The sequence below is a fragment of the Botrytis porri genome (genome assembly GCF_014898465.1).
Source record: "Botrytis porri strain MUCL 3234 chromosome Unknown BPOR_004, whole genome shotgun sequence".
Lineage (NCBI taxonomy): Eukaryota > Fungi > Ascomycota > Leotiomycetes > Helotiales > Sclerotiniaceae > Botrytis > Botrytis porri.
Genome location: NW_024066078.1, coordinates 549,847 through 575,963, shown reverse-complemented (window position 1 = coordinate 575,963; position 26,117 = coordinate 549,847). Strand labels below are relative to the sequence as shown.

Sequence of the window (26,117 nt, the reverse complement as noted above, 5' to 3'; positions counted from 1 at the left end):
ATGAAACATTCATTCCCTTTCCTATCCCACATCGCCCTCTCCCTTCTCTCCATCTCCCTTACCCTCCCTTCGACTCACGCCAGCGCTCCTCCCAAAATTCCAGGCTTCACTCTAACATGGTCCGATACCTTTTCTGGCCCCGCCGGTTCCCTCGCCTCCTCCTTAAAATGGGAATACGAAACCCCCGCCACAAACCAAAACAACGAAATCCAACACTACACCTCCTCCCCCCTAAACGCCAACCTCTCCGGTTCCTCCACCCTCTACATCACCCCTCTCTATACCTCCGGAACATGGACTTCCGCACGCATCAGCACCCTAAAAAGTTGGGGCTGCGCCCCCAACGCCGAAATGATCATTTCTGCCAGCATCAAAATGGGCAGTAGCGATCCCACCCATCAACAAGGTATCTGGCCCGCCTTCTGGACCCTCGGCCAAACCTTCAAAAAAGATAATCGGTGGCCCGAATGCGCGGAATGGGATATCATGGAGCAGGTTAATGGGGCTTCGGCAAATGTGGGGACCATTCATTATGGAACTGCAGAGTATCCGCTCGCGATCGGATCGCCAGATCAGTGGGTGGAGAGAGCGGAGTGGCATACGTATGGGATTCGTATCTCCCGGGTGGGAGAGTGGCGGCAGCAGAGTATTACGTGGGAGTTGGATGGGAAGGCGTATTTTACGGTTAGTGGGGGCATGGTGGCAGATTATGAGAGTTGGGTGGCGTTGGTGGGGGAAACGTATTTTGTTATCTTGAATGTGGCGGTGGGGGGGATGTATCCCGGATTGCCGAATGCGTTGACGAGGGGGGGAGGGGGGAGTGGAATGGAGGTAGGGTGGGTGGCGGTTTATAATGGGGTGGGGATGGGGGATGGGGCGGGGGGAGGTTGGTGATGGGATGGGATGGGATGAGTGGGATTAGGGATGGATGGTGTGGTGGTGGGTGGGTGGATTGGGGAGTAGAGTGGAGGTCGGGGGATTTGTTTCTTTCTTTTCTTCTTTCCCTTTTGATCTCTTTTTGAGGGGGGGGGGGATTTGTTATTTGTGATTTGAATTTGGACTTGTGGACTTCTGATTTCTTGTTGGTTTTTCTGGCAGTTAGCAGGAGACGGGAGTTTTTCATTCCATCTTTCCTTTTCATCTTCAAGGTCTGTAGGTTCTCCGATTCTCCGATTCTCTATTTCTCGTCTGTCGATATCAATAACCTACTAGAAATTCAAAGAAATTTCATTACTCATCATAACCTATTCTACCGTCCCAATCAAGCTACAAAAATCAAGATCCGTGACTCAAAATCCTCGCTTCCAAATGTTAGTAGTAGTATTGATCTTATTTCTTATTTCTGATATGGGTGCTTACTTAATATAAGATAGATTCTGTTATCTGTTGTGTAGAATGTTTAAGGTGGTGAGAAGGGGCTTGGGTTTGAGTGTTTGAGTTTGGAGTTTAGATCTAGGTTATAAGATTTTAGATCTTAAGTTCTGCAAGTTCTTTTGTAGTATTTTTATATTCACTTGATGGCTAATGCTTGATGCTTAATTGGAAAATAAGAGGATAGGGATTAGATTAGGTGGATATGTATCTATATATATATGGAAATTCTTTTTGTTTTGCTTCGTTTTGCTTTCTTTTCTTTTATTGAAATCTGGAATTTGGTATTGGAGAGGGGAGAGGGATGGGGGAATTGTGGGGGGGAAGGGGTTCATTTTTTAATATATATATATATAGATATAGTTATTGTTTTGTTTGGTTTCTTTACTTCTCGATTCTTGAGAAGAAGAAAAGAATAAAGATGAAATACTTAAGATGGGAATGTTATCGGGGAATTTTGATTGAGAGGTTGGGGGTTTAATGGGTGTGCTGTGCTGTGCTGTGCTGTGCTTACTGGAGATCGATTCGTGGATTTGGAAGGGGGATGATAGGATGGTGGGGTTGGTGAGATTTTACTGTTGTTGCTGTTGCTGTTGTGAGGTTGTATTTCTCGTAGTGAAAATAGTTTGATGTTGTTGTTGTTGTCGCTTAGCATTATTCTTATGACGATGATGAATCATGAAGGAATAAGTGGGTATGATCGATTTATCGTAATCTTTCATCTCACAACTCTTTCGGATCTCGAGTATTCAGAAGTAGGAATCGGAAGTGAGGATTTAGAAGTAAAGTACTCAAGACACAAAAAAGTTTCCTAAAGCGAGACATTGAAAATGTTAGCTTTGAGTGTGTTGCAAGGAGAATCTTGATGAGAGGGGATGAAGGATTTATAGTGGCCGGGGGGGGGGGGGGGGGTGATTTGGTTTACGATTCTTGGGGATTTGTTGGTTCCTTCATGATATATGGGAATTCTACGACGGGAAATGATAGGTTGCTGGCCTGAGAGTTTTGAGAAGAGGGGGAGTGGGGACTAGTAAGTTAATATGAGTTATTGAGCTGCTTTCGAAAACGAGAGGGGGTATAAAATGCGCGGTCTTTGATCGATGTTTGTTTTGGAGAGCATGCATTTTACCGATCTTGACGAACAACTAGAGGGGGGTCGTTTGTGGTTCATTTTTTGGTGATACATAGGAATTTTGCGCAAGGAAATGAGAGGATTTTGGAAATGAGAATGAGAATTGAAATTGCGCAGGGGAATTCGATATTATCAGAATATCTGTATTGTCATTGTCATTTTTATTTTGTTTATCATGCTACCCGTACACAGTATTGGAGCATACTTTCATTACCGTTATTCATATTTTCGTCCTTTTTTACTTCGCCGATTCCACAGCTTCATATCAAACCTCTTGTGTCAGATAGAAATTCCGTTTGACGCATTCTCATTACCCTCGATTCGTTCATCTGCAGAATTGCAAGGACTTCAATATCCTTTTAATAACCCAGCCTTCACTTTGTGATTATTATGAGGAGAAAATGAGAAGAGAGAAAATCTATGCTTTTATATACCATAGTTCGGTATCGAAATGGATAAATAACCGAGTGAATGTAAATTTTAACTATTCTCCTATCATCCTATCTATCACCTATTATACCCCCACCACACTAATCCACCCCCCACCACTAATCCTCCAAAATCTCTCCTGCCGTTGGCCTCTCCGTCGGATCCAACTTGAAAATCTTCCTCAAAAATTCATTATCCCCCCTCCCAATCTCCCTTTACGTAATCCTCGAAAACGGTTTCATCCTCTCTCTCGGAACCGATTTCATCGCCAACACAATCGCATTCTGCGTTCCCTCATCCGCTATCTCCGCAAAGGAAATTGGGAAGGGTCCGAGATATTGATGATGTTTTTGGAGAACCCCGAAATCGTATTCGTCGTCGTCGAGGGTGACGCCGTAATTGAGCTGGTTGAAGGGATAGTGGTTGCCGTAGATTAGATGGAGGATCTGGGGGTGGAGATGTGAGTAACTTGGTATCAAGAGTAGCTAAGTTGTGGATTGCGTTTTCGTCTTGGAGGAGAGACAATATATGCTATCACATACCGAACACCCAAACGACCAGATATCAGCTGATGTATCCCATCGCATACCAAGCAACACTTCTAGACTTCGCCAGCAAGAAGTCCCAACTATATGTCCATCCATAGCCCATTTCGAATCTACCGATACCGTACCCCCGAGATCAGCAAGTTGGACTTCGGAAAACCGTTCCTGAGTGTCATGATTCACGAGGATATTATTCGGTTTCACATCTAATATCATATTTATTAGAAATGTTACTCTGAGGTAAATTATCCAGTGTAAAAAATAATAATAAAAAATACCAGTATGAACAAACCCCTCATCATGCAAAACCTTCAGCGCTTCCAAAACCTCCTCGCCACAAACTCAAGTTCACATCTACTAAGTGCTTTCTTATACGTCTCGCTCATGAGATCATCATCTAAGTATCTCAGAACTATACTTTGTGGATCATTTGGAATCACAATCTCATCAAGTAGCGGTCTAATAAAGGCTGTTTTAGATTGAAAGCGTTGGAGAATCTTTGCTTCATTTGGGAGTCGCCAGTGATCGTGTATACTTTTTATGATGACGTTTTGGTTTTGTGAGTTACCAAGGGGGTGTGAGTGAGAGGTTTGGTATGGGTGTGGGTTAGACGTACTGGGCTAGGAATACGTATAAGTGGAGTTGTTTGGTGATGGTGTAGGTGTTGGTTTTGCCTTGGAGGATTTGTCCGATGCGGAGGAGGGGAGACATTTATTACTTTATGATGTGGGTGTAAGGGGTTTGGCTTGGATTTTGAGACTGGGGAATAGAGAATGTGTGAGCTAAATCATAGATTATTCAGAATTGTATTGAGAGAGAAATATCGCGCGTGAAATTTCGACACCTGAACTACTTGAATCTTATGGAGTACAACAAAAGATATAATACCGCTCTCGTCTAAATAAAAAATCGCTTAGTAATCCACAATTGGGAGCCGGTTGGGCTCTACGAAATAAGTGCCTGGAATCGAGGTACTTTAGTAGAATCAAAGAACTAGAATCATAAATCAACCATAAATGAAAACCGAAAATCTGAAAAAAGCTCAAGAAAATTCATCTTCGACTCACTCTAAATACCATAGCAATATAGATCATAAACAAACTTAAAAGTAGCAATCTAGATGTGAAGATTTCCGAAAGATATTTAATTCCAACAATTCATCTCGCTTATATTATCCGACTTTATATTCCTCCGACTTATAAGTACCCCCCCAACCCATTATTTTTCGTTTTGGAACATAAACTAAGAATAGACTGGAAGAAATGCATGCGGATGTGAAGTCGCCAGATACTCTAGAGCTCAGCATGTATACGGATCATGAATCTCAGACATTATGAGGGTACTAGTATATATACATCTGCGTAATAATCAGGATTCGACGTCATCATTAGCGACAATTGCATACTAGGTAGTTGTCATTGTTGCTAGAAAATCATTTCTGTTGTTAACTCTTCAAGATTCTAATTCACCGTCATTTTTCTATTCTTACCATCATCATCTACTCATCTATTTTCACCTACCACATGTTTCTCTTCCCACTGTCATCACAGAATACCATTCTCCTCACAGTAATTTCCCATTCCCTCAAACTCCATAGAACTCTACGAATATCCCCCCCCCCTCCAGCCTATTCTCCCACTTAAAATCCACCTCATCTCTATTTTCTCTTCCGAAAGTATCCATAAGGTTAAACTCTTTCTTAGATTCCAAGTAGATATTTTATACCACATCTCCACCCTTTCCCCCTCGATATACAAATCTATCCCTATCTGCATCTCGTAATCCGCAGAGTATATAAGTAATATCTTCCCCCTCCAAATCAGACGCAAGCTGTATGTGTACTCAGTAACGTCCGCAGATAATGGAGTTTTTTGATTTGATTCCCAGCGGTATGTGAGTCGAAGTTTGGGGATTGTGAGATGGTATGGATTTGAGGGTATATGTGGGAAATTATCCTGCGGGTGTGAGGATCTTGGAGATACAAAAAAGATGGTGTGGAAATTACAAAGTGATGATGATAATACGACAACAACGAAACAAGAACGAACCAATAACGACAACAACAAACCAACCCAACCCCGTCTCCTCCAAACCTCTCTAGAAATCCAGAACCACCAGCTCCCCCACCAATTCCTCAAATCCCTCCGCACATCTCCCTCCCCTCCTCACGAGCAATAGTCTCGATGTGGTCAGAAAGTGTAATCTTCAAATATTTAGAATAGTGGTCTTTTATACCTCCATTCTCATGCCAACCCCGCATCCATACACATGCCCATCAAAATCAAAGCCCATAAGCGATGAGAAGAGACGAGAAGGTAACCACTATAAAAACATGATTCACACACCTCAGCTCTCAAACCTCAACCCTGACCCTTAACCCTTAACTATTAACCCTATGAGCATATGCATATACATATACATATACAAGTATGACAATGTTCATACAGTAATCCCTAGTTGATATCCATATCCATATCCATATCCATATCCATCCATCCACGTTCAATACCTACTTCATTTCGCTGTACGAATGTGATTACTGATTTGTGTTTGTGTTGTTCATAATATACATGGCATGATATATCCAATCCCAAAAACTAAACCAGGGAATGTAAATCAGCAAAACAAAGTAAACCTAGCCAAACCTAACCATACCTATGAATGCACGCATCTACATTCCCACTCTCCAAGTTCTATTCCAAACCCACGATGTAAGGTTCCACTTGCATGGATCAATTTGACAGTATTCAATTCGATTTAATTCACTAATTAACATATCCATCCATTCATCCAGCCATGCAACACTCAAATGCTCCTCTCCCATCTAGATATGCTATACCCGTACACTTCCTTTCGATTCCCAACCCACTTATTTCGATTTCCTTTTCCTCTTCCCATCAATCTGTTCATCTTCCGCCGCAACATCATCTACTTTTCTCTTCTTGTCCTTCTTTGATTTTTTCTCCTTCTTACTCTCGACTTCTGGCTCTTGCTCTTGCTCAACTTCTTGCTCAGCCTCAACCTCTTTCACTTCCTCCTCAACTTTCTTACTCTTCTTTTCCTTCTTTTCCTTCTTTCCCTCATTCTCCTCCCCATTGCCATCTCTCTTCCTCTTTTTCTCTTTCTTCTCCTGCGCATTTTGTGCCTTTTCTTCCTGGGCCTTCATACCCGCCTCGACCTCCGCTTGCAACTGTGCTTCCATAGCTTGGAAATTAACCTCTTCCTCCTCAATTTTATTTTCCTTCTCCTTTTCCTCTTCCTCATTCTTCTTCTCTCTCTTTGATTTTCTGCCTCTAAGATCTCCCTCAGCCTTTCTCTTCTTATCTTTCTTATCCTTCTTATTCAAATCTGCGATTGGCGTCGGTTCTGTATCCACAAAGAAATGCGCACTTGATTCCGTCTCCACCGATGCACTTGTCGAGGGATCTTTTTTAGATTCTGCCACAGGTGCATCTTCCATTTCGACATCTTCATCCTCATATCCTCCCACTTCTGCTACATCGGAATCGGAGTCGGAATCGGAGTCTGACGAGGAGTCTGAAGAGGAATCGGAACTATCGTTATTACTCTCATTGGTTTTGGTAGTAGCAGTGCCATTCTTCTCCGCGGCAAGACGAGCATCGAGTTGTGGAACAAGAGGTTCGTAACTTGTGCCCAAGACTCCCAATCCCTTTCTATTTTTCATCAAACGAGCAGGTAACTATTTCGCAATCGCATTAGTAAATACCCATCACATCCCATCTCATCCCTCGCCCCCCCCAGAAAAACTCACCACAAACTGCGCCATCTTCCTCCCACTAACCAACGTATCCCTCCCCCTATCCAACAAGCCACACAAAATCCTCCACGGCCCCTCCTCATTCAATTCCCACTCCATCATCTCCTCCTCACTCAAATTCTTCATCTCCCCCTTCATCGCCTGTTGCACCCTATCCAACGCCTTACAATGTGCCTCTAGGACGCCCAAATGTTTTCGAAAAAGCGCGCCCCATTTCGCATGCACCGAGCGATTCATCAACGGCACCTCTGGTTTATTCGTACGAAGCGGATCTTTATCCTTGGGGAGTTTGGGTTTGCGCACGCGTTGATCTTTGGGGATTTTGGATTTTCTTTCTTTCTTGGGTTTGGCCACCCGTTCGTTGCTGTCGCTGCGACCCATGGTGAGATGAATTGATGGGGATGGAGAGGTAGATTGGTTTGGAAGGTTTGTTTATGTATGGAAAATGAGAGTGTCTTTGCGATACGATATTTTTTATGGAATAATTGTTACACCGCCTTAGCTTGCATACGGCAGAATGATCTAGAAGATCGAAGAACGAAAGCGGTGTGGTTCAATATGGGGATGTTGAATGTGTGGAGTAGGTAATCTTACATTTTTGAATCCCTTGAGAATATTTATCGATACATATGTGTAATTCAGAAAGCTAGAACTGCGAGTAAGATATTTAAGGTCTGAAGTCTCGCTTACTCATATACTCTCTACGTGAATATAGGAATGCTGTCCCTACAAGTTCATACTGAGTATCTCTTTTAAGATACCTGTATAATACATTACCATACTCCGTACAGTAAAATATTCTACATTACATGAACTACGAGTAGATATAAAAGGCCAATAATGAGCTGGAGAGAAACTCAAAAATGAAGGCGATAAGCTGACATTGCCAGTATGTCAGAACACCCTAATGTAATTAACATATATCAATACAAACACTAAAGCCAATTCGAAAAAGCGAAAATTGATATCAAATGGTATCATTCATTAAATTTATTGGAATATATCATGGTATACGCGTTTGTCAGCCCGCACATGCAGACCTTGAATCAAAACGCTCGAGTAAGTAAGATGCAGTTTATTCCCTTTGCCTGGTCCCAGCTACCCGATCACTCTTCTCAACCCAAGTCTCATCATTCCTCATACATTCGTATGATGTAAAGTCTGGTATTAACTCATCCAGAGTATCAAAAATCCATATTGTCCAACCTGATAAAGCAACTCCATCGCTATGCATACTGCAATATGCTCTTATTTTTTTCTCAAAAATGCAAAAGTAACATCTACTCCCACTCTCACCCCCACACTTCACCCTCCCATGTCATAACTCTCATGGAAAATATAACCAAAAGCTTGATAAAAGCATCTCGGTTTATGTATACAGCTTGGCCATTGAATCCCAACTATCAAGTAAACTTCTCTTCGTCGTAGTATTGGTCAAATCCAAATTACCCAAACTACACCAATTGTTCACATCCTATTTTCATATTATTAGCTTGACTTCAACAAAGGAATATAACCGATTAAAATAAAGGGGGAAACTTACGATACAACTCAAATATTTGCACCAACCACAAGTCTTTCTATAGACATAGAAATTGTTTAAAAGTAAAATAAACACGATGAAGACGAAGACTAAGGCGGCTAATCTCAAAAGTAACCAAGCCCACCAAGCTGGTTTTCTGCCCTTGAAAAATCCCGAAGGATTTTTGAATAAACTAACGATACCACGGTCACCTTGGCTCGCTTTAGTAGGGACTGGTGCGTATGGTGGATCTGATTGACCTGTTCGCATTCGTAAAGAGTTGGGCGAACGAAGAATCGATAAACCAAGAACAAGACCCATAAGGAATCCTCCAATATGTGAGAAATTATCGAGACCGGGTAAGAGACCTAAAACGAATGATATAATAATATCGAGCATGATAAAAGCCAACTCTTTCATGGGACTGACACGTTCTTTCCACTTATATAATAAGTCAAGTAGTGTAAGAGCAATGAGGCCAAAAAGAGCTCCCGAAGCGCCTGTTGACGATATACCGGTTGCTGCAAAATTCCCACCTAATATAAATCCAAATATTCCGCTGGAGATGTAAACCAGAAAATATCGAATGGGTCCAATCAAAATTTCCATTTCTTTTCCCATAGTCATTTGAAGCAACATGTTGAAACCTATGTGAATGATTCCGGCGTGAAGAAACATAGGTAAAATGAATCTATACCATTGATCTGGTGTGGCGCCAACTCCTCCAAATCCACAGAGATCACTTATTGAGCAATCGGCTCCCGTTGAACTTGTTGTATTTGGACATGGCCAACTTATGGCAGTTAAATCTGGTATGCCGGTCATATTATGCATGCAAGGCGTGAATCTTGACCCCATGTTGATAACCACGTATGGTGAAGGGCCAATCATAGGATTAAAGGATGGATGAATTTCGATGGGAGAGCCAGTAAGTTGAGCTATCTGATGTTAGTATCTCATACTCAAACTCTGCATCAAAATACTTACAATTCTTAACAATCTCCACAATAAATACTATCACTTGTACCAATGTGAGAGTATATGTAACGAAAGGAAAGCCTTTCTTTTTATTAATAAGTGACATAGCCATAGCGTCGCTCATTCTATTCTTCTTGTTATTCTGTAAATGCGAAGGTACTGCCAATTCTCCTGCATCATATACATGATCATTCGAGTTCGAATCATAAATATGATCTGTAGGGCCGTCCTTTGCTGGTACTTGCGGGTTTTCTCTTAAAGGTATATCATCATTGGAGTAACCCATTCCATCATGAGGTCTGCCACCACCCCCTTGTGAATAATATTGTGAATTTTGTCCTAAGCTATTCGAGCTATCTAGTCTATGCGGCGGCACATTTGGTGCTGGATATACATGATCATCGAACGGGGCTTCGAATGGTGAGACCGGTGACATTTCATGAGGTCTGGTCGATCCTACTCGGGATGGAATCGAGCCTTGTCTTGAAGGTACTTGAGAATGGTATGATGGAGGTACTGTGTTTTGTTGGGATTGAACGTCGAATTGACTGTGATATGGTTCTGGCGGTTCGGCATGTTGATATTGTTGTTGTTGATGTGAATAAGAGTTGTAATAATCATTCGACGCCATTATCGATGTTGGATACGGTTTGAATGTATCGATTAACCGTATCAACTTGACACTATTGAGGAATCGTTCGTAAAGGTAGGAATGGTTCGCTCACTTAAAAAAGAAAGTCGAAGTTGCGATCGTCTGAAGATTGTACAAGCCTGAAACAAGAGATCCCCAAGGTCGAAATGCAGGTTCTTGGCTAAATATGGACAACGAATGTGGAGATTTGACGCTGTCAAAATATCTTAGCGGTGATCAGTTACTATTCATGGGTACTTTTTTGAGTTTCTCTATAATAGTATAAGAAAAAGAAGCCTCGACGAATTTGTAGATTCTCGAGAATCTCGTAATGATTTCAGATAGGCTGGGGGTGGATATCATTTATCAATTGCTAGGTAGGATGTTTTTGCTCTAGAAGCACTGCCTCGACCGAGGGGGACTTGAGAAGGTTGTGTAAGGATAGGATACGGTAGATGGGAAAGAAAGGCTCGAGAATGGTCAAGCAAGGTACGAGTATTACTGGGTAACAAGGTAACAAGGTCACTCGATCGGAAAAGATTCTGTTTTTGGATTTGTCCCCGTTTCAGAACCAACCATCAAACCAAAGAGGCTTGTACCTGAGCTGCCGTAGGGATTTTTTAGCAGCCCGAGAACCTTAAAGTGGTTCGAAGATCGAATTCGTTGAATTATGCGGTGAAGATCTACTTTTTGGATATCTGGAAGATTTAGGAATCAACTGAACAAAAGGAATTCATGCTGTCTAAAATAAGGTAGGTACGGGTAGAGTTCTCAAGTCGTGATCATCGTCAAAACGAGGTTTCACATTACAGTACCCTGATTCACAAGCATCGATCCAGTGGGACTCATTCACCAACAAGTTTGAAAAATCTAGCTCACCAGTGGCTCGCTCTCCATACTTCGTACTCAAAATACTGATAGGGCTGTACGGAGTGGTGTACGGAGTGGTGTACGAAGTAATAAGCTGGTCTTCTATCATTCTAACAGCCAGCAGCAACAGGGCTACGTAACATTTTCGCGTCACTCTTGGCAACTCGACAATTCAGTGGAGAATATACTGTAGTATCATCTCATCCAGTAAAATAAATTAATATGTCGTGTCGGTACTTTGTTTCTATTTACATCTTGAAAAGTGGCTGTGAGAAATAAACAAGGCTGATTGGTTTTCATGAAGCTCATCCATGAAGATGCTAAATAAGATCAACTGAAAGAGAAAATTATGGGGAGAAATATCCATTTAAGTTGTTCGTGATCCAGCCCCCAATAAAGATTTTCATGAGCTTTCTTGGGGCCCGAACCGAATGACATCCTAATAATTGAACATCATGAGTATCGAAGTAAACCCGATCGTTATCATAAAATTCATTACCTCCTGGAAACTACATCGCGTAGTCGCTGCAGGTGTATCCAAGGGAGAAAATTGTGCGCCGTCATAATAGTATCGCTATTGGGTATAATTGAAAATGTGGTGTTGATAAAGGGGAAATTTCGAGCAGCCGAAGTACGTGAGATTCATCTGTAAACCATCTGTTGGTCGAGGGTTCTGGAGGTATTGCACTTGAATCTGCTTTTTCGGGGCCCAGTCTCCATGGCTATGATCAGATTCCTGCACGGTAAGTACTGCTCGAGGGGGAGTCAATGATAGTCTGAGCCCCAATGTCTCACTCGTGCATCGGTCGGGGCGTGCTTAAATGTACATCGTTACATCTGAAGGTAATATCGATATATCGTATTGGAAAAATATTCAGAATTCTCTACACTTACATTATAGTGAGATGGAGATGGTGGTTCCACTCTGTGATCCTACTCCAAGCAAAACTTGTATTTCCAACGACGGCTCTGCTCACATCCCCCATTGTAACTCTCAGTTGGTCGTTGGAAGCCGCATGTGATAAGAGGATCCTCCGAATACTTTAATGAATGAAAGTGGTTTAACAAGAGAATAGAGTATACCCCACTAGACTCATAAATAGAAGAATGATCGAATTCATAACCAGCTTTTCTCCCGGAGTCAATACATATGCCGAGAATGTAACGTCATGTCGATAATCCATGAGTCGGATTTGGTATATTAATTTATCTATGAAAGACGCTTGCCTGCAACGCTTTGGTGAAGTAGGACAGGAGTATGAGTATGATGAATGGGGCATATTGATCGTGAAGGAACCGAATTTTTGAAGTTTCACCGAGTGATCAAAGAAATTTGTGATGTGTTTGATTGGATGGAGTAACTTGACGTCTAGAACAGGATTATTCTGTGCGTATCAGAACAATAAGATATTGGTAAATTGCGTTTCCAACGATCGATTAAAATGCTGAAAATAGGATTTCAGATCGCAATGGACGCTCGGTCTGTAGTATTTTCTCGATATGTATAGAAATCTCTGGATAGGAAATAAGATACAGAGAAAGATACCTATATACATAAAAGATAAAGACTTCCTTGAGAGATTGTTGGTCAGGCGACATGGCTCCTCAGATTCTCTTTCTGTGATGTAATCATGGTAGGACAACACACATACTCTGTATAGCTTCAAAGAGGTTTGGGATACTTCCATGTAAATATTTCCAATCATTAAGTTTGATGCATGAACTTCGCTGAGTGATAACACTCGTTATTGGTCAACGACCTCCCTCCTAAGCGGAGATGGGAAACGCTTAGCCTCGAGGCATAGAAGTAATAATAAGAACGACGGTAAAGAGCGGTTTCATCTGGTAGAGTATATCTTCTAGGTAAAGGAGGATCTGAAAGTGCTTCCCGATTTTCAAAGCCAGGAAATTCGCATTATGCAACACTTTTTGTACTCGGGACCTGCGCTGTATAATTCATGTCTCGAGGGCAGAGAGAGATGCATCATGTACGTGTGAAGATACGTTCTTGCTCCTCACACTAGATTTAGTCCACTGTCGATCTCAATGATATAGTCGCATTGGTGTGTGGTGATATATAACAGAATATTGAGGGAAGCAAACACTCCATGTAGTAGACTTAACCTATAGATCATGTATCGAGAGAGAGTGATGAAATGTCAAGTTGTGGAACCGCTGAATACCGAACCCAATCATTGATATATCGAGTCTTGAAATAGGTTTTCTGAAAGAAGATCTCGAAATGCTTTGCATGCAGGTGGTGTTGTACAGATCAATTGTTGGTTGAAGTTGTGTGTCAGGAAAGGGTTAGTTATCCTGGTTACCTTGACTTAAGATACTGCCCAGGTAAGCTGCTTCTCTGCTTACTTAATCAACAGCAGCGCTTTTCAGCCACACCCGCCACTAAGGAAGCTGCCCCCTTGTCCACTATAATTTCGACGCGTCCACACCGCGCGAAAAGTAATTGATTGACGCGAACTTTATATTGAAATGCGTCTTCTAAAATCCGAAAACCAAATTCCCGTCAACAACCTTTCCAACTACGTCTTTCCTTTTAGCAGCATAGAAGCTGTAAAATCTCCACAATGGCTCCATCAAGAGTTCCTCAAAAGCGAATCTTGGGTGAAGCAAAGAACATTCAACAAAGCAATATCCCCTCATCTCCTCCAACTGGGGCAAAGAAACGAAAGTTAGAACCAGTTGCATCATCACCAGCAGCAGTTCGATTCAAGAGTTCACAGAATGGCCCCAGAGGAAAGCTGGCTTCTAGCCAGCCTAGTCATTTTGAATCGGAAGTGCTGGAAAAAATGACACAGGATATGGAAAGTTTAAAGAAGAACAATTCGGAAAAAGATCAAGAATGGGCAAGGCCGAGCCTGGCAGACTTCAACCCCGAGGTTGATAATTTGATCTTTCAGCAGATTGAATGTGAAGAAGGTACTTATGATGGGGGAAAGGCGACTGTGAAGTTGTTCGGTGTTACTGAGGTAGAGTTCATTCCAATTCCTTTCGAGGCTATAACTAATACCATATACAGACTGGGCACTCAGTTATGCTGCATGTAAAAGACTTCCTTCACTACCTTTACGTTGCCGCTCCAGTTAGTTTTACACACAAAGATTGTGAACCATACAAGATGTTCCTAGATTCACAAGTTGGAATGCACACGCCTGCCATTAATTCAGTATCGGTTGTACTACGAGAGAACTTATACGGATTTACGGGAAATAAACAGCACGCATATATTAAGATTACAGTTACGGACCCTAAATATATCAACAAAGTCAGAACAACTATCGAGGAGGGTAAAGCAAACTGGAAAGGAATGTGGAGGAATGATGGAAATGGTATTTTGACTTTTGATAGCATTCAATATGTGTTACGATTTATGGTCGACGTCAAGGTGTGTTCCTTTGCTCTTTTCATTTTTCACCTCGTTTTTCCCTCTCATATTTCATCCCTACGACAATCTTGTTTTTAACACATCTAATCAATGACAGATTTATGGTATGTCATGGGTTGAAGTTGAAGCAAAGAAATACGAAATAGTTCCAGAACACAATAGACAATCGAATTGTCAAATTGAAGCCGTAATGACATATCGGGACTTGATTGCGCACAAGCCCGAAGGGGAATGGGCGAAAATGGCACCTTTACGTATTCTATCTTTTGACATTGAATGTGCTGGTCGCAAGGGTGTCTTTCCGGAAGCAAATCAGGATCCTGTTATCCAAATTGCTAATATTGTTACTCGATATGGAGAGAAGAAACCATTCGTACGAAATGTCTTTTGTCTTGATACTACCAGTTTGATTGTCAATACACAGATTCACGAATTCAAAAAGGAGGAGACGATGTTATCGAAATGGAGAGACTTTCTCGAAGAGGTAGATCCAGATATTATCATTGGTTACAATATTGCGAATTTTGATTTCCCATACCTCCTAGATCGAGCCGATCACTTGAAGATCAAGAACTTCAGTCAATGGACTAGATTAAAGTCTATCCACTCTCAAGCTAAACCTTCCAACTTCTCCAGCAAGCAAATGGGCAATAGGGATACAAAAGCTACCAATACTAATGGACGACTTCAATTGGACTTATTACAACTTGTTCAGAGAGATCATCAACTTCGAAGTTATACGCTCAATTCCGTTTGTGCTCAGTTTTTGGGTGAGCAAAAGGAAGATGTTCACCACACTATGATTACAGAATTATTCAATGGAACCCCTGAATCTAGACGAAGATTGGCTGTATACTGCCTGAAGGATGCTTTTCTGCCTCAACGTCTAATGGATAAACTTTCATGTTTGGAAAATTACACGGAAATGGCTAGAGTCACAGGTGTTCCTTTCAATTTTCTTCTATCTCGTGGCCAACAAGTCAAATTCATTAGTCAACTGTTTCGAAAAGCTTTAGAACAGAAATTGGTTATTCCTAACCTATCATCCAACTCATCTGATGAACAGTACGAAGGTGCCACTGTCATTGAACCTACCAGAGGATATTACAGTGTTCCAATTGCAACCCTGGATTTCGCCTCTCTATATCCAAGTATTATTCAAGCACATAATCTTTGCTATACCACATTACTCAAGAAGGATGTTGTGGAAGCTCTCAAACTTGATAAGGATGAAGATTATATCATTACTCCAAATGGAGATATGTTTGTCACTACCAAGCAACGAAAGGGTCTTCTAACACAAATTTTGGAAGAATTGTTAACAGCAAGAAAACAAGCTAAAAGAGAACTTGCTGTTGAAACCGATCCTTTCAAGAAGGCTGTGCTTAACGGTCGACAACTTGCCTTGAAAATTAGCGCAAACAGTGTGTACGGTTTGACTGGTGCCACTGTCGGAAAGGTACCTTGTCTACCAATTGCTAGTAGTACCACAAGTTATGGTCGTCAAATGATTGAAAAGACAAAGGCAGAAGTTGAGGCGAAATATACCATCGCTAACGGTTATTCTCATGATGCTCAAGTCATCTATGGTGATACCGATTCAGTCATGGTTAAATTTGGTGTTAAAGAATTGGCAGAGGCAATGAAATTAGGAGAAGAGGCTGCACAATATGTTTCTTCGAAATTCATCAAGCCGATTAAGTTGGAGTTCGAAAAAGTTTATTACCCATACCTTCTTATCAATAAGAAGAGATATGCCGGTCTTTACTGGACAAATCCGGACAAGTATGATAAGATGGATACAAAGGGTATTGAAACCGTTCGTCGTGATAATTGTCGGTTGGTTCAAAATGTCATCGAAACAGTACTGAGAATGATCTTGATTGATCAAGATGTTCAAGGAGCGCAAGAGTAAGCATTTCTCGCTCCCTACTTCTTCAAGGTTACAACTAACATTTTCGTCTAGCTACGTCAAAGATACCATCTCAGATCTTCTTCAAAACAAAATTGATATGTCAAAACTTGTCATCACCAAGGCTCTTGCAAAAGCCGATTATACCGCCAAACAAGCTCATGTTGAATTAGCTGAGCGTATGAAGAAACGAGATGCAGGATCAGCACCTACATTAGGTGACCGTGTTGCCTATGTCATCATTAAAGGATCTGCTGGAGCCAAAAATTTCGAAAGATCCGAGGATCCCATTTTCGTACTAGAAAACAACGTCCCTATCGACACAAAATATTACCTCGATAATCAACTTGCCAAACCTTTAGGTAGAATCTTCGAACCTATTCTCGGAGAAACAAAAGCCAATTCCCTCCTAGCGGGTGCACATACCCGCGCTATATCTGTCGCAGCTCCTACTATTGGGGGTCTTATGAAATTCGCAAAGAAAACATCAACATGCATGTCCTGCAAGAAGCCACTCGTAAAAGCCCACGAAAAAGACGGTGCAGTATGTACAGATTGTGCTCCTAGAATTGGAGAAATGTATCAGAAACAACTTAATAAAGTATCGGATCTAGAAGTCAGATTTGGAAGATTATGGACACAATGTCAAAGGTGTCAGGGAAGTATGCATTGTGAAGTTATTTGTAGTAGTAAGGATTGTCCAATTTTCTACATGAGAATGAAGGCAAAGAAAGATGTCGAGGATGCTGGGAAGGAGTTGGAGAGATTTGATTTTGATCAGTCGGCTTGGTGATTTGATGGATGAGTGGAGGACTGAATTATCAAGGTATTGCAAGGTGTTTTTGGGCGTTTAAGCTAGCCATATATGAGAATATGGATTCTGGACGGAGCTTGATGGGTAATCTACGTATTAATGACCAGCACTTTTACGCATATCAAGGTACAAGACAGGAAATAGCCGAATCGGATAGGAATGAAATATATACGGTACTACGTATTTGCATAATCAGGTGTATTTTCTACTCAAGTGAGCTTTGAACTAGAAGATTTGTGAGGAATAAATTGCTACCACCTTCGTTTTGCAAATCCTCAAATGCGATTGAAGCGAAACTTGTTCGTCACATAAGGGCTGGATTGATCATGGTAATATCAAGGAGTCGTGTCGGTCTCGTGGTTTGAAATGGACGGGCTAGAAGGGACCCGGGGGAGATGAGTAGGTGTACTTGTTTGTTGGTATATCAAACAATAAATCTTATCATTACTGCAGCTATAACGAGCACTTATGGATTTCCTTGCATTCCTTTCAATGAAAAACCAAGACAAACGCATTCATTTCCACTGCCATGATTCCTTCACCACCTATATCGTCAAACCTTCCACTAGCAGACTCCCGATTATTGTCCGGAGTAAAAGTATCCAATCGTATGCATGCGTGAAAGTAAGGATTCACACCAATGAGAAGGAGAAATTTGAGGTCATTGTTCTCCAACTTATCTGGGTATCTTGCTTTGACTTTCTTTGGTTGGCTAGATGTTGGATGGTTCGTTGTTCGAATGAGGAATGGATGGTTGGGGTTTTGAGGGATGTAGTTTAGATAGTTTTGCGATGGTAGATGGCAGATGGGAGGTGGCTATGAGTGGATTTGCCGATGGCGATTGGGGGTTGGGATGTGGAGTTTGAAGTTCGTGGAGCGGGGGGAGGGGGGATCTTATATGTGTATACTGATCTGTTGCTCTTTGGATTTGGAGGACGGAGAATTGTATCGAGAGTGGTGCGGGGTGAAAAATGAGTTTATAAACTAGTCAGTGGATCGGCTTGAGAGGAGTAAAGGCATGGCAGGCATATATTCTAGCTAGCTGGGGTTTACTGTGAGAGGAATAGGATTGCGGAGGTTTGACGAGGAGGTACTTTGAAAGGTATCTGGAAGGGGTGGGATCGGACTCTGGAGGGGATTTGTTGATAGTAGATAATTAGCTAATAAGATTGTCATCGATATCCTTCTTACTGCTAGTTTTTCTTGCTCTGCAACTGCCCATATTCACATCCATATCCACCCCTTCCTCACTTCTCCCACGCCCCCACCCATCCTCAACTCCTCAAAGAACAAACTCATCGCTTAATCCCAAGCTCGAAAAACGGGAAAGGAGAAATGAAGCAAAAATTAATCATATCATATAATATCATGTCATCCCATCTCATATCTATTTCCCATTATTCCCCCTTCTATATATATACAATATACGTACACATCTCGATCTCCAATCTCAAAAACGAGAATCCAAGAATGGTAAATTCTTGACTGAGCTGGTTTGAATCGCATGGAACTCAATACAATCATTCATTCGTTCCTTCATCCGTCCATACGTTCATAAATAGATAGAAGAATATAACAAATAGTACGTATCAAGATTTTCCAATTCAATTCAATGCATTTTACTCCCATCTTCAGTATCACCATTTATACATCTACCTAACCTACCCACCTACCTACTTACCTCCCTCTAAACCTCAAAGAAACCCTCATAGCCCCAACAAAATTACCTATCTCGGTAGGTAGAATAGGTGCAAACAACTAACCATCAATCATCTCCTCCCATCCCTTGCATTCCTCACATAAACCCTCAATCCCAATCCTAATACGTCCACTCATCTACTCACCACTTACCCACCCCAACTCCAAACCTCTCATACAATCTTCACAATCCCCCCATCTCTTACCTTTTCCCAATACCCTCACTTGAAACTTGAAACTTTAAAGTTTTTCAACCTTCGAAATGAAAACTAAAATAAGCCTCTGTTGAAAATTTCCAAATTCACTTCATCTCAATTCATTTCCTTTCCCCCATCCATCTCCTTACCCCCCAATCGCAACGCCCTTCAAACCTCCAACCTCCAACCCCACTTCCAAACCCACCCAAGCGATCAACACTAATTTTAACAACTTTCCTTCCCTCCTTCCCTCCTTCCGCCCTTCCCTCTCTCACCTAACCAAACCCAACCCAAACTCACACTCAAAAACCCCACACCACCACACCGTTAAATCCACGTAGTAAATCTAGGGCTGAAAATCCAAACTCTAAATTCCAAACTCAAACTCAAACTCACCTTACCTACCTACCTACCTACCTACCAGTAAGTACCGAGATCTCTTTCTTCACTCTGTGGTGCGTACGTGCACCGTACTTTTAGTTAAGCTTCCTCGATTAGATTTTGAGGACTAGGGAAATGTCTATTTTAATTAACGTGGTTTATCAGTGAATGGGTTATATCAGTGAATAGATCATTTTCACCTCAATTTATACTCTTCTTTTTTAATATGCATTTTATTAATAATCCATAATAAATTCGAATAATTAAAAAGCTTGTATATTCCTTACTATCGAAACTATTCAGAAAGATAAAAAAATAAGTATTCGAAAAGCTGCGAAGATATATAATATCCTGAATATAATATTACAGCATAGAATTAAAGATTTTACCTTTCATTCTAAATGTTAATCTAAATCTTATAATTTTTTAGAATTAGAAGAGAATATTATTTCTGAATATATAATCAATATGGATTCGAAAGGTTTTTTATTTAAATTTAAGAATGTGGAAGATATAACAAATTATATTCTCAAATTAAAGAGTATAAAATATATTGAAAAGCTTTGGGTATATTAATTTATAAAATATTAAATTGAATTAAAGATATATTTTAATTATATTTATAATTTTCAATTTTTTATATATAAGAATTTTAAACTTTTTGAAAAATGATTTCGATTAGTTATAAATATGTAAATGAAATATAACATTTTGAATAAAGATTTCTATAATTTTAATGAAATAGGCTTTATAATGGGGATTATATATATAGTAATAATAGTAATTAATACTGAACGAAATAGTAGAAGCAAGGTAGTATAATTAAATAATCAAGAATGAGCTATAGTAATAATATATAGAAATGAAGAGGGTGAAATTATTCTCTTATTTCTAATAGTTTAAGGACAAGTTCATTTCTTCAATTAATATACTAAAACGAATCTTCCTATAGAATAGGCTATTAAATCTATATTTAATAAGTGGACGAACAATAAGATAGATTTAAAATAATTGAAATATTTTAATAAGTATATTAAGAATTGAAGAAAGAGCAAATATCGAATATTAATACTAAATAAATATAAAAACTATAAATCAATAGCTTTTCAAGTATATTATAAAGAAAATAATATTATATATTTACGTTTATCATTATATTCAAATTATTTAATTTAATTACTTAATGTTGATTGTTTTAGTAATCTGAAATATTTATATAATAATTAAATTAATAGATTTATCAAGGTATATATTAATTATATTTCGAAGATTGAATTCTTTATAGCTTTTAAAACTATATATAAAAAATCAATTATCTCTCAGAATATAAAATCAGGATTCCGAAGAACAGGTTTAATCCTATTTAATCCTGAAGCTGTACTCTCGAAATTAGATATTTGAATTCGCATATTTATTCTTCCCCTCTTTCGATCTAAATTAATGAATCTTTCAAACCCCTTGTAATTCAATTAAAGCTCTTTTTTAATTAATATTAGTTAAATCTTGAATAACTTATTATCAAGTAAGTTCCCCTATATTTATATTTGAGATTATACTAATTCTAATTAAGAATATAGAAAAATTAATTTATGAAAACATATTTTTAAATGTAGAGAATTATATATTTCGGGTAGTAAATAAAGTATTAAGTAAGTATTAATGTATGAAAAAAATCTAATTATGTTAAGGAAAAATACTCATTAGATAAAAGACTTTTAATATATTATCTTAGTAAGAGGTTGATATTTAAATTCAATACAATAAGCATTAAAAAGAAAATAAATTCAATAAGAAAGCATTTTCTATTCGATATTGTAGTAAATGTGGAAAGATAGGTTATAATATAAGAATCTATTAAAATAATATAATAGATCCTAGATTATTAGAATTTTTATAATTTCAATCAATTGATTTGATTATTATTGAATAATATAGTTTTGAAAGTGTAAATTAAGATGAAAGTGATCTATTTACTGATATGATCCATTCACTGATAAACCATGTTACTCATATTTTGATTATTACTCTCGAAGATACCTACATTACATCACATTATTGCATTACATTATTAAATGCAACATTTATATACTCGAGCACATCAACAAAGAAAATCCTAAAAAATCATGTAATATGATATGATATGATATGATATAAAATAATCTGACAAAGGGAATGAAGTAAAGTAAATTAATTAACAAAGTAAATAATTGTAAATTTGGGTGGGGTTCAGAAAAGACACCAAAAAAAATGAAGGGTATTCATGCTCTCTGCCAAACTCCAAAAAAATCAGTCCTGGTATTTAGTGAAATAACATGCGAATCCATCCCACGCCAATCCATCTTTATTTGGTCCCCGTCTAAACCGTTCATCTCTGTATACCTATTACAACCTGTACCTCCGATTTTTTTTTTTTCATGAACATCCCCTGCACTTGATTCCAAGTCCTACCCTCTAATTTTTAACCCTATCCACCTGTCCCTTGACCCAACTCAGCTTATCCTTCCACTTTCCCTCACCCCTCTCCTCTCTCTCCAACTCTCCCATCTCCTCATATCCCCTTGTCCCCCTCTTTTCCTTTGCCGAGAAGGGATTCGACCATCTTGCCGTACCTAGATGCCCAAGCGCTCCTCCAAAACTAGCTCTTGCCATCGCTTTTTGACTTTCCAAAGTATCTGTTTCGCTCAAGAAACTCGTGGGCCTTAATGAACTCAACGTGTTCTTCCTCGAATTATCTCTCGTCAAATCTCCAGGCGATTGAGGATTAATTCTCGAAAGTCGATTCGTATCGTCGCCCCATGTATCGAATTCAAAATTCGGTAGTTGAATCGATGAAAAGGAGGTATCCATATTCAGATTCGGCTCCGGATCCGCAAAAGGATTACGATGATATTTCATATTGGCATAATAGCTCAATATTCCCTGACTCCCATCCCCACTCTCGATATCGTTTTCCTCTGAATCCTGAATGAGAGACATTTTTCGTTGTGGTCTAACTCCCAACCCTTGAGGCTGTTCGCTATCAGTGGTTTCCAATGAATGAATCGATACTCCATCTCCCCAATCCAAGCTCATAGTTGAAGGCGCTCTTACAGTTCCTTCTCCTGTTTCCTTTTCGTATCTGTCCAAGTCCCTCGCGGTTCCTGCTGTTGAGACCGAAGAATTTCTGATTAATGCGGGACGAGGTGCCTGAGGAAATATCGAGTTTCGAATCCCATTCGACCGAATGCCAGAAAATACTGAGTTTCTCATTCCATTCCCCTTAGCCCTGGGGATTACACCAGCCCAAGCTTCCATTCCCGGATTCGGTTTCTCTCCTATGTCTTTCAACACATTACCTCTCTTCCTTTGCCTTAAAATTCTTCTCCTAACTAAGAATGACATAACAGCTAGTACCAATAAACTGACAATAACTGTAACACTAACTGTTACTGCCAGAGCTGAGGATGTATGTTGATGTTCTTTCGTCGTGTCTGGATCATTTGAAAGTGGGGATATCGTAGGGTTGTGTGCAGTCAAAGCGGTTGCGTTCAACATGCTTGTTGTTGTGCTTGTTATTGTTGTCTCGGGACTTGACTTTGAGGATGTGGGTGTATACACGGAAGTGATAGATGTACTACTAGGTTCGGAGGATGAAGCTGACGTTGAAATGGAAAGCGTTGATGGAGAGCTAACAGATGCAGCGGTTTGTAATATTAGTGTAGCAGTAGGTGTTGCGCTCGCTGTTGCGATGCTCGTTGATGTTTCTGTTGTCATTTTCGCTGTCTATGATATCTTATGAGTCAATGACAATACAAGAGGTACTTTAAAACTTACAGTACTTGTCGAATCACTAGTACTTGTGGATTGTAGTTCTGGCTCTGGATTCGCTGGAGGGTTGGGAGGACTTGGAGGACTCGGAGGAGTTTGAATAGAAGGTTCGTTATCATGTGCATCTTCATCTCTCTTATTTGCCCAAACCAACTCAAAATCCTCTTCATATACACCCGCATCTACCAAATCCCCCACTAGCCCTCTTGAATTATGATTGATCATTTTGTAGTAAGATTATAGCCTCAGCTTGACTAAATTCGATTAAAAGGTGAAGAAAACTTAGATCAAGGAATGACGGTCTTTGAGTTCGTTAAGGTATAATAGCCAAGAATGAGTGTATGAATAGAAGTACTGAAAGACTGATGTAAGGAAGGATGTCAGCGTGCTGGTAAAGACGACAGCTCAAATCTAGCAAGTATAGGTAAGTTTGACAATTAGACACACAGTTCAAGCCAAGGCTACCAATACCTATGTACTTATATCTCGTAGCAAGAATGTGGAACCATGAAACTCCCCTCAAAAGACACTCGGTCAATGGTTCACCAAGAAAAATACCCGTGCCTAACAAATGAAAGACAGATGAAATTATTTTGAGATAAGCAGTGAAAAGATCAGCAAAATTATCAAGTACCCGTTGTCAATTATACCTACGGGTCACTTAACCTGACTTGTTGTAGGAAACTTCTTGCAACAAGTATTGCAAGAACTACTTAGATCCGAATAGCTACATTATACATACTAAAACATTTTCAATCAATATTTGGAGATGAAGAGATTGGTAGAAACATAGAACTGGAACTTGGGGATATGATGGTCATAGCCCAATAAAGTGAAACGGAGGTAAGGTTTCCTAGTTCCACTCCATTGTCCGTGCGAATTGTGGATTTTGGAGAACTTTCCTCTTATAACGAAAGCCTTGATTGGTTTAGAGTTTTAGTAGAAGAAGGTCTGTGGGCGACGAGAGTTTCTTCAATGTCGCAGATAACATTTGTGGTGAAAAATGGTTCGTGTATTGAGTTACGAACCTGTGATGATCGTCAAATCTTAGCCTTATGGGTGGACTAAAAATCCCTAAGGATCCCTTCATGCAACAATGACATTGCATGTCGGCGGGCTGAGTTCATCATTAAGGGATCCGATGAACGTGACGCGGAGGTGAATAGATGGATAGAGTTCATGCGCGACAGACTGTTTTGTCAATTCAATTTTCCTCATATCTTAATAAGTCTGCTCCTGCTCACCAGGTGGTAACGTACAACTGCATTGTGTAGCAAAATGAGGAGGAGTAGAGCTGAGATAATGACGCGATCGTTCGAGACCATTTCATATTACTCCGACCAGATATTGAGTGGATGTAGCCCAATCTTCCAATGTATTTTCCACAAGTGAATTCAAACCTCCGAGATCTAATAGATCTACACCAATGCAGCATCATACCTATTGCACCTTCAACGCCTTTCCCAGTCCAGCTTAGATTCATACAATACCCGTTCCGCCTACAAAGTATAATCGCACTACCCTTCATTTCTTGTTCTCGTCTACCACTCTCTCGTCAATCTTTTTGACCTCTTCCATCTTCTTCTCTCCTCTATTCCAGACTTCCCATATTTGTTCCATAATTAGATCTCCATACCCTTTGCCTGCTTCCAGAGCTTCCTTCTCCTTTTGGTCTCTTTTTTCTTTCCAATCTTTCCCTTCGCCGCCTAGCCATATTTTTTCCAAAACACCTTCTTGCTCCTCTGCCTGGACCTTTCCGGAAGTTGGTTGACCAGCGCTTCTCATTTCTAATGCCTCAAGTACACTCTTGCCCTTTGTACCCTCGTCCTGTGATTTAAAAGTCTGTCCTAGAAACTTTCCACTCTCCTCCATTCTCTTCTTTTCTTGTGCTTCCCGTATTCTTCTCTGAGTTTCTTTTGCCTTTTCAGGCAATTCCGTAGTTGAGATAGACGATACACGATTTTGTATGCGGGTCATCATTGAGACACCGGTGTATTCGTAGGCTAAGTGATTGCCACCAATAAATGTGGTGGTCATAAGAGCGAAAGTATAGACATCCATTTTGCGGGGTGGGATAACTGTATGGGGCAAAAGGGTTAGTTTAATACTGAGACTTCGGAATTGATTATTAGTCGCATTTAGATAGGGAATTGTGAAATGCACAATGTCAGACATCAAAATTTAGAATTCCAATTCCAATTCCAATTCAACAAGATCGAGAAGGAGACTTACGCATAACGATTGGACAAACGATGAGGGCTGCGAGAGATGCATTGTGGAGGAGAGGGGTAGTTCTTGGATTGGCAGGATCAGGTTGAGTCAATTGAGATGGTTGAGTTGTAGACATCTTGATATTTGCGATATGAAATGATTGAAATTTGTTGGTAGGTTGAGTGTTGTATTAAGAAGATGAAGATTGTAATAACACAGAATCGAAGAATATGATAAACCGCAAATTCGCAATGACTGCAGTGGACAATAATGACGCTCTAGTTCTAGATAATTTTCTGAGGAACCGGAATTAGTGTTATTCCGATAAGTGATAAGCTAGACGATATTTTGCTACCGGTACACGTTTGCTGCCATAAGTTTCCTTTGATTTAATCTTGATCTGAATTATCAGATTGAAATGTTCCCTTTCAATTAAGA

At 40.0% G+C, this 26,117-nt stretch overlaps 7 protein-coding genes across 7 annotated transcripts; 2 read left to right on the top strand and 5 right to left on the bottom strand.

Annotated features, from left to right (window-relative positions):
* On the top strand, positions 1-894 carry EAF01_003155 (uncharacterized protein; the record flags this gene model as incomplete). The annotated part of the gene is made up of 1 exon (XM_038911409.1): positions 1-894. The coding sequence occupies one exon, from the start codon at positions 1-3 to the stop codon at positions 892-894; it is 894 nt and encodes a 297-aa protein (XP_038772644.1).
* Positions 895-3,147: 2,253 nt separating this feature from the next.
* EAF01_003154 (uncharacterized protein) lies at positions 3,148-3,693 on the bottom strand (the record flags this gene model as incomplete). Its single annotated transcript, XM_038911408.1, has 2 exons — positions 3,148-3,378; positions 3,475-3,693. The coding sequence occupies 2 exons, from the start codon at positions 3,691-3,693 to the stop codon at positions 3,148-3,150; spliced, it is 450 nt and encodes a 149-aa protein (XP_038772643.1).
* Positions 3,694-6,346: 2,653 nt separating this feature from the next.
* On the bottom strand, positions 6,347-7,636 carry EAF01_003153 (uncharacterized protein; the record flags this gene model as incomplete). The annotated part of the gene is made up of 2 exons (XM_038911407.1): positions 6,347-7,177; positions 7,250-7,636. 2 exons carry the CDS (start codon positions 7,634-7,636, stop codon positions 6,347-6,349), a joined length of 1,218 nt encoding a protein of 405 aa, XP_038772642.1.
* Positions 7,637-8,216: 580 nt separating this feature from the next.
* On the bottom strand, positions 8,217-10,831 carry EAF01_003152 (uncharacterized protein). Its single transcript, XM_038911406.1, has 3 exons — positions 9,765-10,831; positions 8,799-9,715; positions 8,217-8,729 (listed from the first exon to the last, which is right to left on the bottom strand). The coding sequence occupies exons 1-3, from the start codon at positions 10,384-10,386 to the stop codon at positions 8,625-8,627; spliced, it is 1,644 nt and encodes a 547-aa protein (XP_038772641.1). The 5' UTR covers positions 10,387-10,831; the 3' UTR covers positions 8,217-8,624.
* Positions 10,832-13,758: 2,927 nt separating this feature from the next.
* On the top strand, positions 13,759-17,887 carry EAF01_003151 (uncharacterized protein). The gene is made up of 4 exons (XM_038911405.1): positions 13,759-14,243; positions 14,294-14,659; positions 14,757-16,570; positions 16,626-17,887. The coding sequence occupies exons 1-4, from the start codon at positions 13,842-13,844 to the stop codon at positions 17,362-17,364; spliced, it is 3,321 nt and encodes a 1,106-aa protein (XP_038772640.1). The 5' UTR covers positions 13,759-13,841; the 3' UTR covers positions 17,365-17,887.
* A 4,225-nt stretch (positions 17,888-22,112) lies between these two features.
* On the bottom strand, positions 22,113-23,693 carry EAF01_003150 (uncharacterized protein; the record flags this gene model as incomplete). Its single annotated transcript, XM_038911404.1, has 2 exons — positions 22,113-23,423; positions 23,475-23,693. The coding sequence occupies 2 exons, from the start codon at positions 23,691-23,693 to the stop codon at positions 22,113-22,115; spliced, it is 1,530 nt and encodes a 509-aa protein (XP_038772639.1).
* A 1,299-nt stretch (positions 23,694-24,992) lies between these two features.
* EAF01_003149 (uncharacterized protein) lies at positions 24,993-25,926 on the bottom strand (the record flags this gene model as incomplete). The annotated part of the gene is made up of 2 exons (XM_038911403.1): positions 25,701-25,926; positions 24,993-25,546 (listed from the first exon to the last, which is right to left on the bottom strand). The coding sequence occupies exons 1-2, from the start codon at positions 25,813-25,815 to the stop codon at positions 24,993-24,995; spliced, it is 669 nt and encodes a 222-aa protein (XP_038772638.1). The 5' UTR covers positions 25,816-25,926.
* Between the last annotated feature and the right edge of the window lie 191 nt (positions 25,927-26,117).

Excerpts from the sequence above, each read along its gene's own strand:
- EAF01_003152 (XM_038911406.1), bottom strand. The coding sequence starts at position 10,386 with ATGGCGTCGAATGATTATTACAACTCTTATTCACATCAACAACAACAA. Across the intron at positions 9,716-9,764 it reads TGTGGAGATTGTTAAGAATT|CTCAACTTACTGGCTCTCCC; the intron begins GTAAGTATTTTG and ends AACATCAGATAG. Across the intron at positions 8,730-8,798 it reads GCAAATATTTGAGTTGTATC|GATGTGAACAATTGGTGTAG; the intron begins GTAAGTTTCCCC and ends ATATGAAAATAG.
- EAF01_003151 (XM_038911405.1), top strand. The coding sequence starts at position 13,842 with ATGGCTCCATCAAGAGTTCCTCAAAAGCGAATCTTGGGTGAAGCAAAG. Across the intron at positions 14,244-14,293 it reads AGTTGTTCGGTGTTACTGAG|ACTGGGCACTCAGTTATGCT; the intron begins GTAGAGTTCATT and ends TACCATATACAG. Across the intron at positions 14,660-14,756 it reads GATTTATGGTCGACGTCAAG|ATTTATGGTATGTCATGGGT; the intron begins GTGTGTTCCTTT and ends AATCAATGACAG.